The sequence below is a fragment of the Tyto alba genome, unplaced genomic scaffold (genome assembly GCF_018691265.1).
Source record: "Tyto alba isolate M040663 unplaced genomic scaffold, T.alba_DEE_v4.0 Super-Scaffold_18, whole genome shotgun sequence".
In the NCBI taxonomy this organism is placed as follows: Eukaryota; Metazoa; Chordata; class Aves; order Strigiformes; family Tytonidae; genus Tyto; species Tyto alba.
The window spans coordinates 11,000,885-11,013,604 of NW_024881280.1; the positions used below are offsets into that span (position 1 = coordinate 11,000,885).

The 12,720-nt window shown below is 45.9% G+C and overlaps 1 protein-coding gene across 2 annotated transcripts in view; it reads left to right on the top strand.

Moving 5' to 3' along the window:
• The first annotated feature begins 656 nt into the window (after positions 1–656).
• Positions 657–12,720, top strand: part of LOC104357013 (deubiquitinase DESI2) — a 59,540-nt gene continuing 47,476 nt past the window's right edge. Inside the window, exon 1 of one of the 2 annotated variants that reach the window (XM_009962363.3) lies at positions 657–2,189. In XM_009962363.3, the coding sequence (XP_009960665.2) occupies positions 2,151–2,189 (39 nt within the window). In that variant the 5' untranslated portion in view covers positions 657–2,150. Of the gene's footprint in view, positions 2,190–5,655; positions 5,720–12,720 lie in introns of those variants that run through there. The other variant, XM_032984744.2, reaches the window with a different exon arrangement.

Below are 12,720 nucleotides of genomic sequence, written 5' to 3' on the forward strand. Positions count from 1 at the left end.
TAACAGTGAAGTTGGGCTTGAAGGGCTGAGGGGGGCAGCTGGGGTTGCTGGCCCAGCCCCAGTGCCATGTGCGTGGAATTGCCTAGCCCACCCATGGAATGACTAGCTTGGATGAAATTACTGTGCTGGAATCCCTGCCATATTGCATGCCATCATGCCCAGGCCTGAGCCGTGGCTTTGCTCTTCAAAATGCAAATGCATACTGTTAGGGCAAAGCAGTTCTTGGGTCTCCTTTGGCACTGGCTGAGGAAAAAAGTTTTATGTCTAACTGTTGGGCTGGCACTTAGCTCTGCAGGATGTGGACTCTCCTTCTGTGATTCCTGTCTTCACTACAAATCCTCCTGCACGCTGTGTAACAAGTCATTTACAAGGCTGCAGCTCTGTGGTCTTGTCCTCCTGCTCCTGACAAAGGGAGGTGAGCCCATCTCCCGGACAGGATGGTTCCCATGCGGCTGCAGACAGTATTGGGAAGGGCTGGGGCATGCTGGGCTTTGCTGATGTAACGGGCTTCCTGCAATTTTCATTCAGATCTGGTTGGCTGTGAGCTGGCAGAGAGCCTCAGATACGCCTCCAACTCAGATGAGGTCATCCCTGCTTTTTTTTTTTTTGGGGGGGGGGGGGGGGGGGGTTGGGGGGAGGATAGAGGGCCCCCTCTGCTTCAGAGTCTGCGATGTCGGAACGTTTAAGGTCAGCATGCTCAGTCCCACATCACTGCAAATCTCTGGGTGCAGAAGCCTCTTTCTCCCCCCGCCTCCCTCGGCTGCACCCTTTCCCAGCACCGTCACAGACCCTGCTCTCCCTTTAAAGAGAGAGGAGGAGCAAAAGGAAGATGAATTTACCGCAGTGGATTTTATAATTGACACTCGCAACCAGGTCGGAAGGGAGTGTGTACTGGCAAGACATTGCAGAGCTGCCCGAGCCTAACACGAGTGTAAAGTAGCTCCAGGACGGAAGAAACTCCAGACCCTGCCGCTGCCAGAAGTGAAACTACTCGCCCTGCCCAGTCGCTTCGTCCCTTCCCCGCCCTCCCACCGTGTGCCATGCAGAGATGCATCCAGCCGGTAGAGGACGGGGCAGGTCCCCCCGGCTGTCAGTCGGCAGGGGCTGCCCGGCTCGGGACGAGCTGATCCCGAAATAAGGAGTGACCCTGGCGGAGAGCAGAGCACGCATTGCCGGGGGTGCCCAGCGCCGGCCCCGCACCGTGCCTGGAAGCATCGCCCACTCGGCATCTTCCTCCCTCCAGCCCCGGCGCCCGGTAATCCCGCGCTATCTCTCGCGGAGAACAGCCCACTCTAACTTCGGCGCCGGCGCCAGGTCTGCCCGCACGGCTGTGGGAAGGATGGGGGTTGCAGCATCCCCCCTCTGCCCGGGGGGCTGCCAGCCCCTTCCTCTTCCTCCTCCCACGGCCGAACCCCGCGCTGGAACTCCTCCGGCACAGCCTCTTCGCCATGTCCTGCCCGGGGCGGAGAGCCCTCCCCGGAGCGCCTGAGCTCCGGCCGAGCCTCAGCACCGCGGACAGCGCCCGGCGCTCAGCACCGCGGACAGCGCCCGGCGCTCAGCACCGCGGACAGCGCCCCGGCGGCCCGCGCCTCTGGGCGGGAGGCTCCGCGGTGCCCGGCTCCGCGCCCGCGCCGCGCTTCGCTGCCCCGGCTTCTTGCGTCTTGCTGGCAGCCCTCTGCCCGTGGTAGCACGCCGCCCTGCCGAGAAGGACGCCGAGAGATCCCCCCCCCGCCTCTCTCCCGGTGCCAGGAGAGGGCTTGTCTTTGGGCTCGGAGTCTGTGTATCTTCTGCAGATCGGGATTTATGAGCTTGGACGATGCCTGGTTATAGTGGTGTATGAGTCTACAGACCCCGAGGTGCACTACAGAGTTAGAAAGAAACCTCGGATCTGTCGCGCTGTGGAGGGGTAAAATAAACCCTGTACAACCAGCAAACCCAGCCCAAGCCTTTCTGCCTCCCTGAAACCAACTTTACCCAGCCCAACCGTGAGAATTCCCTCCTTTCCTCCTCCCTCCACGCTCCTTCCTTCAGAGACTGTAGGATGAGGCATTTCCTTCTATCTGGCTCAGGGTAAAAGCATACCCTGGGGGCAGCAACACACATCTGGCAGGGACTGAAAGGTTTTAATCCAGCCTCTACTGCAATCAACAATGGCAAATGAACCAGTGATTCTGAATGTTTATGACATGGTGAGTATGGAACAGTACTGCTTGGGGGGCGGCGGCAGTGGGGCTGGGTGGGAGTTTGTGCTTGGAGGCAGGCATTGTATGAAGAGGAGCCAAGCACAGATCCCCAGAGAGGCTAATCCCTCCCCCCCCCCCCCCCCCCCCGCAGACTCCTCATCCAAGCATATCATGTTCTGGCTGTCAGGGATGATGCTGACCCCAGCTTTTTTTCTTTGAAATATTTAGCATATTGGGCCACATTACACGTAAAACTGTGTCTGATTTTCTGCAGGATCTTTCAGGAGCAACACTGGGTGAGGGGGGGACTTTTTAATTTCCAGTGTCCCAGTTAAGGAAGAAGATGTGATCACCTCTCTCTTTGTTGCAGATAATTGTTCTTTAATTTTGAGTCAGCAAGCACTGCCAGGCTGTGGGGAAGGAGTCAGGATTTCATCCAGGGAGGAGAAACAACTGTAGAATTGCAGTAAGGACATAGTTTCTAGGCTAATAATCTGGACCAGGCCCTAATATGCCTACACTTGCGGTTAATCATTTTCTCTGAAGGTTAATTGCAACAACAGGAGTAAGAAATTGAACTGATGAAGTTTCAGCACAGGGAGGAGCACAGGGACATGCTGCTCAGCAATGTTTCCTGAAATTTCAGTGTAGCAAGTGGCTTTCCTTGCCCTCCTCTTGCAAGAGGGAATGTGAGTGGGAATCATCTGTGCTACCAAATCAGAAGATCCAAATCCTAGCCTAGGCATGAGCCACCGACAAGAAGAAGGCTTGGCACAACCTGTTTGCTTTTTGGTCTGACAGAAGCTTAGGAGAGGCATGTTCAGATGAGGAACATTTTGATGACGATGTATTTGCCCTCCAGTTTTTGTTTATTCACTAATGATTAAAAAAAAGTAGTTTTCAGATCTTCCAAAAATGTAGTGAACTTTGCTGGGGAAAATACAACCTTATGAAGCTAAGCTGCTGACTGGGCTCTAAATGTCTATCTCCAGACCTTTAAGATTATGGCATACATTTGCTTTTTGTCATCAGGCAGTGACAAGTTTCAACAGGAAGCCCACAGAATAGTGTGGGTTTCCCTGCTGGGGAATCCAGAGAATAGACACCGAAAAGATAAGGAATGGGTTGCTGTAAATGTCAAACCTCTTCTTATTACACAGATTAAGTGATCTTTTATTGACTAAAAAAGCTGGGTTGTTTTCTGAGGGAAGAGGGAGTGGTAAGGACTATTTAGGTAGGACTGTATCTGTGTTGAAGGACCGTCTGAAAAGCACAACTACAGTGGCTTGAAGCTGCCTCTTCCAGAGCTGTTATTGGTAAAATTGAGCAAGTTGGTATAAAATCCTTCCCTAGACTTTGGTCCTGAGTGTTTAATGGTCAGTAGTTCAGCAGCCTGAACTGTGAGCTCCCCCAGGCTGTTCTTCAACCAGCAGGTCTGGCAACCCAAGCAGGTGGTAGCTAGTGCTTGGTCACAAGGGACTGTGATGCAATGCACACACAAGTTTCTCATTAATACTTTCAGGAGGATAAAGGAGTTGTGTTGCCCTATTGTTATATCCACTGTCTTCCTTACAGTTTTTTTAGTTTGTTCTGCAGCAGGCTCTGGTCTGAACTTTCCTCTCACAGCCCCAGTTGAGCTGTCTCAGATCAGTGAATATTTTGCTACTGAGCTGAAGAGATCTGAATACTGGATGGACATGGTGTTTGCCTTTTTTTTCATGTGATTGACACCAAAGATGAAGCCCAAAGGAATTATGGGAGAAGAGACTTGCTGTTCATGGTTGCTGTGTTCTGAGATGGACACCCAGGCATGATGCACTGAATTGAGGTCATTAGTTTAATTCAGACTGAGTAATTTTTGCTGCTTAGCAAGCCGTGGAAACCTTCATGTGTGAGTACTAACTCCATGGGTTAACCACTCTGTACATAGAAACCGTTCTATTTTCATATAGCATCTGTTTGACTACCACTGAGTCACCTCTAGTTCAAGTCCTAGATTATGATTATTGAGGCTACAAGCTTTTCCATTGCTGCTATAATTTTAACACCACAGAGTTTGGAATGTAGCCATGTGAAATCTGCACTTTGTTACACTGTGGTGGGGAATTGCGGGGGAACTGGGAAATGAGCACATTTGCTTGAATGACTGTTGGAAAACTAGCCTCAACAAAAAAAAAAAAAAAAAAAGACAGCTGGTGATAACAATTAACTGGATATAAAGCTCTGCTTTCCTGACAAGGAACATGACCCCTGTATGGCATCTGGAAGCACTTGTACTGCAGGAAAACTTGCCCCCAGGGCAGAAGTTCAATTATGGACTTGGTGCAGCTATGAAATACCCTGTCTGTGTAGTCTTGTGAATTTGAAGATTATAGCCATTTATCCTTTTACCCATTGGATATGTACCAGGTTTATCTGCGAAAAAAATGCTTCTATTTAATGAGATGTTTTGCACAAATAGCTGAAGCATGTAGATCTATTTGTAGACTTATTTTCTTCAGCATAAAAGAATTGACCAAAAATCCCTGGGTATTCCAAGTGTTGAGAACATCATCATCAAAAGCAATTTCTCTCACCCCCAGCATGCAGTGTGGTTATATCCTGTTTTATCTGTTGCTAAAGAGCTTGTATACACCTGTACATTTGCAAAACAGACAGGCCAGGAGGACTTTGCTTTTCAACCAGGACATTTTAAAGAGTGAGTATGTAGGATACTGAACTCTGATTTCAAGTGTAAGTGTGAACCCAGAAAAACAAGATGGATCAGGGGTTTGATCATGGATGAATCTCTTTCCCAATCTGAATCCAGCCCTCAGATGGACTTACTATAAGTCAACAGCTGTTGAGAGACCTGCATGAAATAACTGGGTCTATAAAATCCATGACAGAGTTTGCTCTGATCAGTCAGTTATCACTTTGCCATCAGAGGGATAAATCAAATTCCCCTTCAGAACTTGCAGCTCTCTTCCCTCCACTCTGCATTAATAAGCTGTTTATCATGGATCAGATCTTACTTAGATCACCGGGCTGACTTTATTCAGCCAGGATATCATCTTGTTTCCTCATCGCTTTAAGTCTTTGTGGCTTACTTTGGAATAGTTGATTTAATCACTGTACATTAATAAATGTTGCCTGCTTAAGTCAGACAGAAGAGTAACTGCAATTATTGCCTAGGTTTGAATCTCTAACAAGCAAGCTAAACACATTCCACTAAAAATAGTTTACTTGGCCGAGATTCAAGTTGGGGGCTCTCATAATATTTTCAGCTTACTGCATAGCACATTCATGCTATCAAATTAAAAGCAAAGATATTCTTATCACTGCTGTCCCTCTTTTATTACAGATATGGTTGTCCTGAATTTCCACTGTCTTTGCAGCTGATAACATACAAAACTGTCATTTTGATCTGCTGGTATTTTTGCTTACTCCTTATGTTGGGGAAGATGAGCCCCTGAGATGTGCTGCAAAGGAGAATGAGAGCCCTGGTCATCAGGGAGCCAGGCAGCAATGACATAGGGTCTGTTTGGACGAGAGGGGTGAGTCTCTTTCTCAGCCTTGTTCCACTGTTATTCCATTGATTCCACTGGCATTACTTGTCACCCTCTCTGGAGTGAATGAGAGGGAAATAAGATTCAGGTCACTGAAGATGCGCTAGCTCTGAGATTTTTCCCTGTGACTTCCAACTTCAGAGAGGTTGCCAAAATATAATTATTTATAATGGTCCTCCCATATTCTTTCAGTTCTTTCTATAATTTATATAATTTGCCAACTAAACAGCTGAAGGCCAGTGGCTGGTGGCAAAGGATGGCCCTACAGGTGACTGCCTGGGGTCTCTCCTGCTTCGCTGATCTGTGGGTGATGGTGTCATTGATTTGATTTCTTCGTCACATCACTGAGTGGATCATCCAAGTGGCCCTGACAAAAACCCAATCACAATAGCATTCTTGTCTCCGCAGCAGTGATAAAGGCCCCTGTTTCATGTTTGTGATATTACAGCAAGCAGTCTGTGTTTAAGTAGGGGTGACATTTTGTGTTGAGGATGTAAAAGCTTTTAGTCATGCATATAGTTTCTACAAGTTCCAGGAACATGAATCTCACTCCTGATTTTTATTGGTGCAGTGGAACATCCTGGGAGGCTGCATCTGCACAAAGGGCAGCATTTCTGGGGAGGGAGAGAAGGGGGAAGGTGGTGTTACAAATCATAAGGGTTTGTAATGAGTTTATCTTCCTCTATGGGAGAGAAGAATTAGTTTCAGCTGTACCACCAAGAAACACTGACCATGCTCTATGTAGCCAATGAGCTTGTGGTTTCCCAGCAGAGGCTGATCAGAGGCTGATCACAGCCAGTGAGTGGATTAGGTGGTGAGAAGACCTCTGATGAGGTTGTTTCCATCTGGCTCTACAAATGCCCGTCATCTTACAGTTGCTTCTACATAGAGTTGGGTTCAGGGACTGAAGGAGGATGCTGGGTCAAGAAGGAGAAGTTGCAAGAAGCAGTCTGGCTTTCCTGTCAATCCCAGGAGGGAGGGAGGAGTTTTGGACAAGCAGTTGTGGTGTGGGACTTCGCAGCAGAGCCTGGGACAGGGCGAAGGTTGGGTTTTGTTTATGTGCTCTGTGAAGAGGATTGTGAGAGCATCTCTGCATGAAGAGGGCACACTAGCTATCCATGAAGAAAGGTGTAAAGCTAGAGGGTCCCTATGGCCACAGAATAAGCACGTAAAACTTTAGTGCTTTAAGCCAGCTTCTCTGATACAAAATAGTTTTAGGGAGGTGGGAGTTAATTTTCTTCTTTCCCTTTCAGCTCTGTCATTTTCAGCATGTTGGTTTAATATCCATTGCTTGCATGTGATTTGGAGGTGATGACCTGTGTGTACCACTGAAAACCAGCACAGACTTACCAATCTAGCATCCCTTCTTTGATTTCTATGCAAGTGGAGAGAGTGAAACTCTCAGCCTCTAAAATTAAATGCTTTGTGACTGAAAGAATGGAGGTGCTTTGTATCTCTGGCTTCAGTGCATAAGGAGCCTTTGAGTCTATTTTAGAAGCAGCAACAGGATTGCAAACAGAGCACTTAATTCTGTGAAGTGATTGTTTTAAGCACTGACTAGATCATGGAACATTTTATTATCTCTCTGGAGGAAAGAATAAGTCTAGTTACTCAGAAAAATGTCAACATTTTTTGTGATTACTGTTAGTAGAGGTCTCAGATGCTCTCAGCTCACTTAGGCAGAAGAGTGAGAAATCCTCTTGCAGGTGGTGGTCCCATCTCTGCACTATTCATTAGTTGTTTGTGGGCCATCATATGTGGAGAAGTGCAGCATTGCCTGACTCTATTTGGTATTCCAGGAAGCCACATGGAAACCCAGGGGACTTTTTTGTCAAGTAGGTTGATAGCCGCAGAGTTTCTTGCTGCGATGAACTGGAGAGATGCTCTAAGTCAATAGAGCAACTTGTGACCTTGGAAAATTAAATGATGGAGAGTCACTAGGATCTCTTTGTTATTTTTCCTCTTTCATATGTTGGCCAAACTGAATGTATTTAACAAATGGAGAGCAAAATGTAAAATATTGCCTTTGAGAGACTTTAATTAAATTCTGGCAACTCCTAATATATATATATATAAAGTTGTTCTGAAACAAAATCACTAATTTTTAAGACTCATTAAATGAAATGTTTTGACTCTTACTTAAAATATTCACCAGTCATCTCTGGCCAAAACTATTTGCCAAATCTGAATCATTTCAATTTTCCAAAACACATTGTTCGCTCAAAAGTTTGCCATGTTCTTGGAAGGTCTTGGTAGGTGTATCATTCTTATTTATTCTGTGGCCACTCTCAAAGCTCATAAGAATTTCCTCTTCTATGAATAAGTCCTGGCTAAGGAAAATCTAGGATGTTTTATCTTCTTCACAGGCTTGTTGTGGGGGTAAGGTCAAAGGTAAATCCTTAAATTCCTGAAGGAAAAGGGGAAGATTTTGGCCTTAGAATTTTACTTTATAATTGATTCTTCATTTATCCAGAGCCTTATTAATTCTAATGTCTTCAAAGCATATCAAGTACAGCATACTGGGTAACAAAACAGAATGGTGAGATAGGAGGTGCCTGGTGTCTAGTAATAGGTTCCTCACAGTGCTGTAACATGTCCTATGTAAGTGCTAAACTGTTGTTGTTTCTAAGAGTAGTTGAACATAGTGGTAGTCACAGGCAGTAGTGTGAGGCATCAGATAGATCTCAGATGCTTGTTTTCTGTGCCTTTCTAGAGCTTTTACTGGGCCTTCTGTGCTGGGTTGGTGGTTTTTTTTGTTTGTTAGTTTGCTTGGGGTTTTCTTGGTAGGTCTGAGTTTAGACTGCTTATGCTGCGTAATGGGTCTGGGGTTCATAATCACTCAAGTAAAGTAATGGTCCCACTGCAAAATCTGTAACAGTAATGTCATACTCTGATACTTGTTATTATGGGCCCCAAAACTCTCTGGGAAGACTCTGGGTTAGAGGCCAGAGAGACCAGATAGACCACTGCTGCGAATGAGATCGGAGACAGAGTAAGCTGCTCTCACTGGATGTCAGGGCTATCCAGACTGCTGCACTTTTCTTGGATGCAACTTTTCCCAGTGCAAGTGCTCTTGACTTTGGGGAGGAGGGGGAAGGTGTTATGGCAAATCTGATGGCAGTACAGTAGAATGTTTCAAAAAAATCAGGCTGAGCAGCCTGACAGTGTGTTCAGGTGAGGAAGACTAGGCTTTGTTTCTGCTTCTCTTTTCCTTCTAGACTACATCAATTTAATTTGAGTGACAACAGGCTGACCTCAGGCAGGCTGGTCCGTAGAGTGGGATTGCTGCCTTGCCCTGCTTGAACTTGGGAGCAGAGGGAAAAGGAAAGCAGTTTGGTGATGCAGAGCACTGTGTTGTAGTCAGTGCCTGGTTCAAGCCTGTGAGAAAATGAAATGCAGCGAGACATCCCTTCTATCTTGTATCTTGGGAGAGAGGAAATCAATTGGAGGAAGAAAAGATGAAAAACCTAATACACTGAGCTGCAGCTGAGTCCATTCCTTCAAGAAGAAGGCATCTGATCTAAACCAATTAAGAAGCTAAAGAGCAAGTGGCATGGCCTGGGTTAATAAGTCCAGTGATGAAGTGTGCCCATTTATGCATAATAAATAGACTTTTGTTGTCTTAGCAACAGCCTGGAGATGTGTTATCTACCAGGGGAACAGGCTGTTTTGATGTTGTCAGGGTGACAAGCTGGCTACCTGTCCATGTTACTGCTGATCTCCAGCACTGCGGTTCTTTAGCTGACTACTCTATGCTTATGTATGAGATGTTTTAAGAGCTGTCTCTTGGCTGTACACAGAGCATTGCTATCTCCAGTTACGGCATCCATCCCATCAGCAAGCTCATTGAACCAGTGCTCTGTTGCCCAGTGGACTGACTTGAACTGACTCATCCAGGGCAACATGGGAGTTCTCACTTCTGCTAGTCCTGCATTCATTAGGAAAACTGCTCCACAACATGTCCTTCTTTGCATCAGCAAATATAAGAAACCCTTATAAGTAAGGAGAACCTAGGAAAGCTAACACAGTGTTAAAAAATGTGTGAACTCTGCTTCTGAAGCAAAGCTTCACAGGTCCTGTCATTAGCCCAGTTCCCACATCGGTGCTCTTGGTCGGTTCCTGCAGATGACAATCTGACTTAGTGTCTCTGAAGTACTTCATTCCAAGGCAGCCTGAACTCTTACAAGGTAGGAATCCTATGGGCAGGATTTCAGGTGTAAGCCCAGGGGTTCAAGATAAGGTCAGCTCTAATCTAGAGATATGGAAAACTTTTGCTGTTACTGGAAGTTGTCCTTTAACCCCATCTACAGGCAAAGTCACAATCCCCTGGCCTGTCTTTGAGCAATTCTGAGAGAAATGATTGTTTCCTTTTGAAATCATATGGAAGCTGGTTTACAGTGGATATTCTTCAGTGCTTTTTTGGGTTTCCCCAAATGGCAAGGCAGACTCCTTTTAGAACATGGCACTTCTGTCAGCAAGGTTTAGCCTCTGGCTCATTAGGCTGTCAAGGTTCCTAATGTCACTTGGCTATTCTTTAAAACAAACAAACAAACCTCTCTTAGTAATGATGAAAGTTGATGTGTTGACAGTACTGGGGACTGTCACTCTCCTACGAAATAAATTTACGCTGGCAGTAGCAAAGCAGACCCTTCTGCCTTTTGTACCTCATCCCTGGTTTACAGGGTGAGCTGCTCTGGTGTCATGGCTCAGCTGGTCATCCAGCTTCCTACTGAGGCAGCCCACAGGGACCAGTTCTATGTGTGGTGAGAGCTTCTGCTGGGGAGAGCTGAGCATTAGTGATAGAAAGAGAGCTACTAAGTTGGAACAGCTGTCAGAGCCATTTCTAAGTATGGTGATGGGCACGTATATAGTTGTTCATTAGTGCAATGAAAATGTAAATGGGTGTCCTAGAGCCAAAAGCTATGTTAGTGACCTGGGTTGCCCTTACTCTAATCATCTGTTTGTTTTGGTCCCTCTTGTTCCTGTCATTATGCCAAGATGACATAGCTGAAGCTGGGGAGGGAGGCAGAGATCAATCAATACATAAAATCTATATTTCTGCTGGGGAAGAAAAGAAGCAAAATTCACAAATCTGATTATTCTTTCTCTAGCAAATGGACTCAAACTGTTAGGAAAGAAAAAAGTTTGATACTGTTCTAGGTAAACACTGGATGTCTTGAGTATGAAAGATCTAGAGGAGTGAAAGTAGATCTCTCCTTACTTCAGAGCTTTATCTAATCAGCAGATGAATCTGTGAGATTTCTCATCTCCTAGCAAAATATGAAGCTATGTCCTAAGAGTGGAAAATTGGTTTAATTGGTAACTTAGTTTTTCAGCAATGAATCTTAAGGTGTCTGGAAAAGCAATGATAAGAGAAGAAATGCTGTGGGTTACAAATGATCTCTGATAGGTAGGAGTGCTTATCTACAGAAGCAAGTGCCAGATGCTGGAAATGCTGAAAGTATTTCAGCCTGTTTAGTAAGTGCCTTCATCATGTGGGTCAACACATGGGTTGAATGCCATGTGACTGCTCAGAGATCCATATCTCTGGGAGATGGAGGACCTGGCACAGCATAAGCTCTATTGATAACATAGTTTGCTGAACCTTCAACCATGTATCTGTTACTGTGCCTTCCATGCGGTCTTACAACCACAAGGAACTATTGACCCCTTTGCTGCTCTCTTCAATACTTTCTGCTAGTGATTGATTTATACTGTGTACTGATGCAACAGAAAAAAGCTTTTTAGGTGCTGATTACTGCCTCAATCAGAGATATAGAGTGCATGAGGAGCCCAATGTTGCCTTCTAGAGTGAATTACAGGCTTTGCCATAGGTTAACTTTCCCTAGGTACATGATGTTCTTTGAGACAATCTGTTCTTGGCTCGTTTGTGTGTCTTGCTCTGTGTGGGACTTGGAGCAGATGATTTTATAATTTCCTTGTATTTGACATTTCCCCCAGCTCTGGACTACCCAGGTGAATGTGAGAAGTGACAGAAAGTGAGGACCAAGAAGTTAAGCATGGGACTAATCTGAGAAGTCATTACCTGTATCATTAACCTGCACTCTTGGGCAGTACCTGGGGCAAGAGCCTCAGCAAGCTTCTCCTAGTTGCATGGGAAGAGGCCTAGGTTGTAGGTATTTCCAGGCAGGACCAGAGGTGCTTTCTTAGCAAATCACTTATCTAGGAAATGAAAGGCTCCATTCAGCTGCCTAAGCACAGACATCAAGGACCACTTTAGAATATCCATCTGACCTCTGGTGCTCTCTCAGGAAAGGTCCTGGTCTCTTCCTTCATGGATGCTGTTTCATAGCTATTAATTTTGTAGATATGTCCTGAAAGCTTTAGGGCAATTGAGATGCCATGATATGCCTGGAGGTTCTGACATGAGTGCTACTTATGTGCTGGGGGAGGATCAGTAGTAGTTCTGCATTTGACTTCTACCATCTAGTGTGCTGATTTGTCCGGAGTGACAGATACCTGGTTAAAAGCCCTGAGGGACTTGAACACAACTGCCCCTTCACCCAGGTCTGCCATAGAAGCAGACAGCAGGAAACACTGGATTTGGTTGTTCTGGGTCTCTTGTATCAAAACATTTAGATTTTGTTTGAAATACTCAGCAAGAAGAGCAAAGGTTTCCAGTGGATCCTAGCTATTCCAGGAGGGTGTCTGGACTATAGTGTTACTCACACATTCAGTGGGCCAGGGAGCAAGTGTATTTTATATGAAAGGAACCTGTACTTTATATAAAAGAAAACTGCTTCACCGCGAAGGACTGAGAAGGCCTGACTCCAGATACACTATGAGAGGGTGACCATGCTGCTTCCCTCTGAGGCATGTGGAGAGCCAAATCCTTTCTGGCAGGCTGAGATAGAAAGTTGGTCTGTACCCCCTCCTGAAGAAGTGTTTGGACTCCTGGTTATCAGGTACAAGCAGAAAGCACTTGCTCCTCCTGGTAAATAGAGGCCAACCTTGCTTTTCCCTCCTCC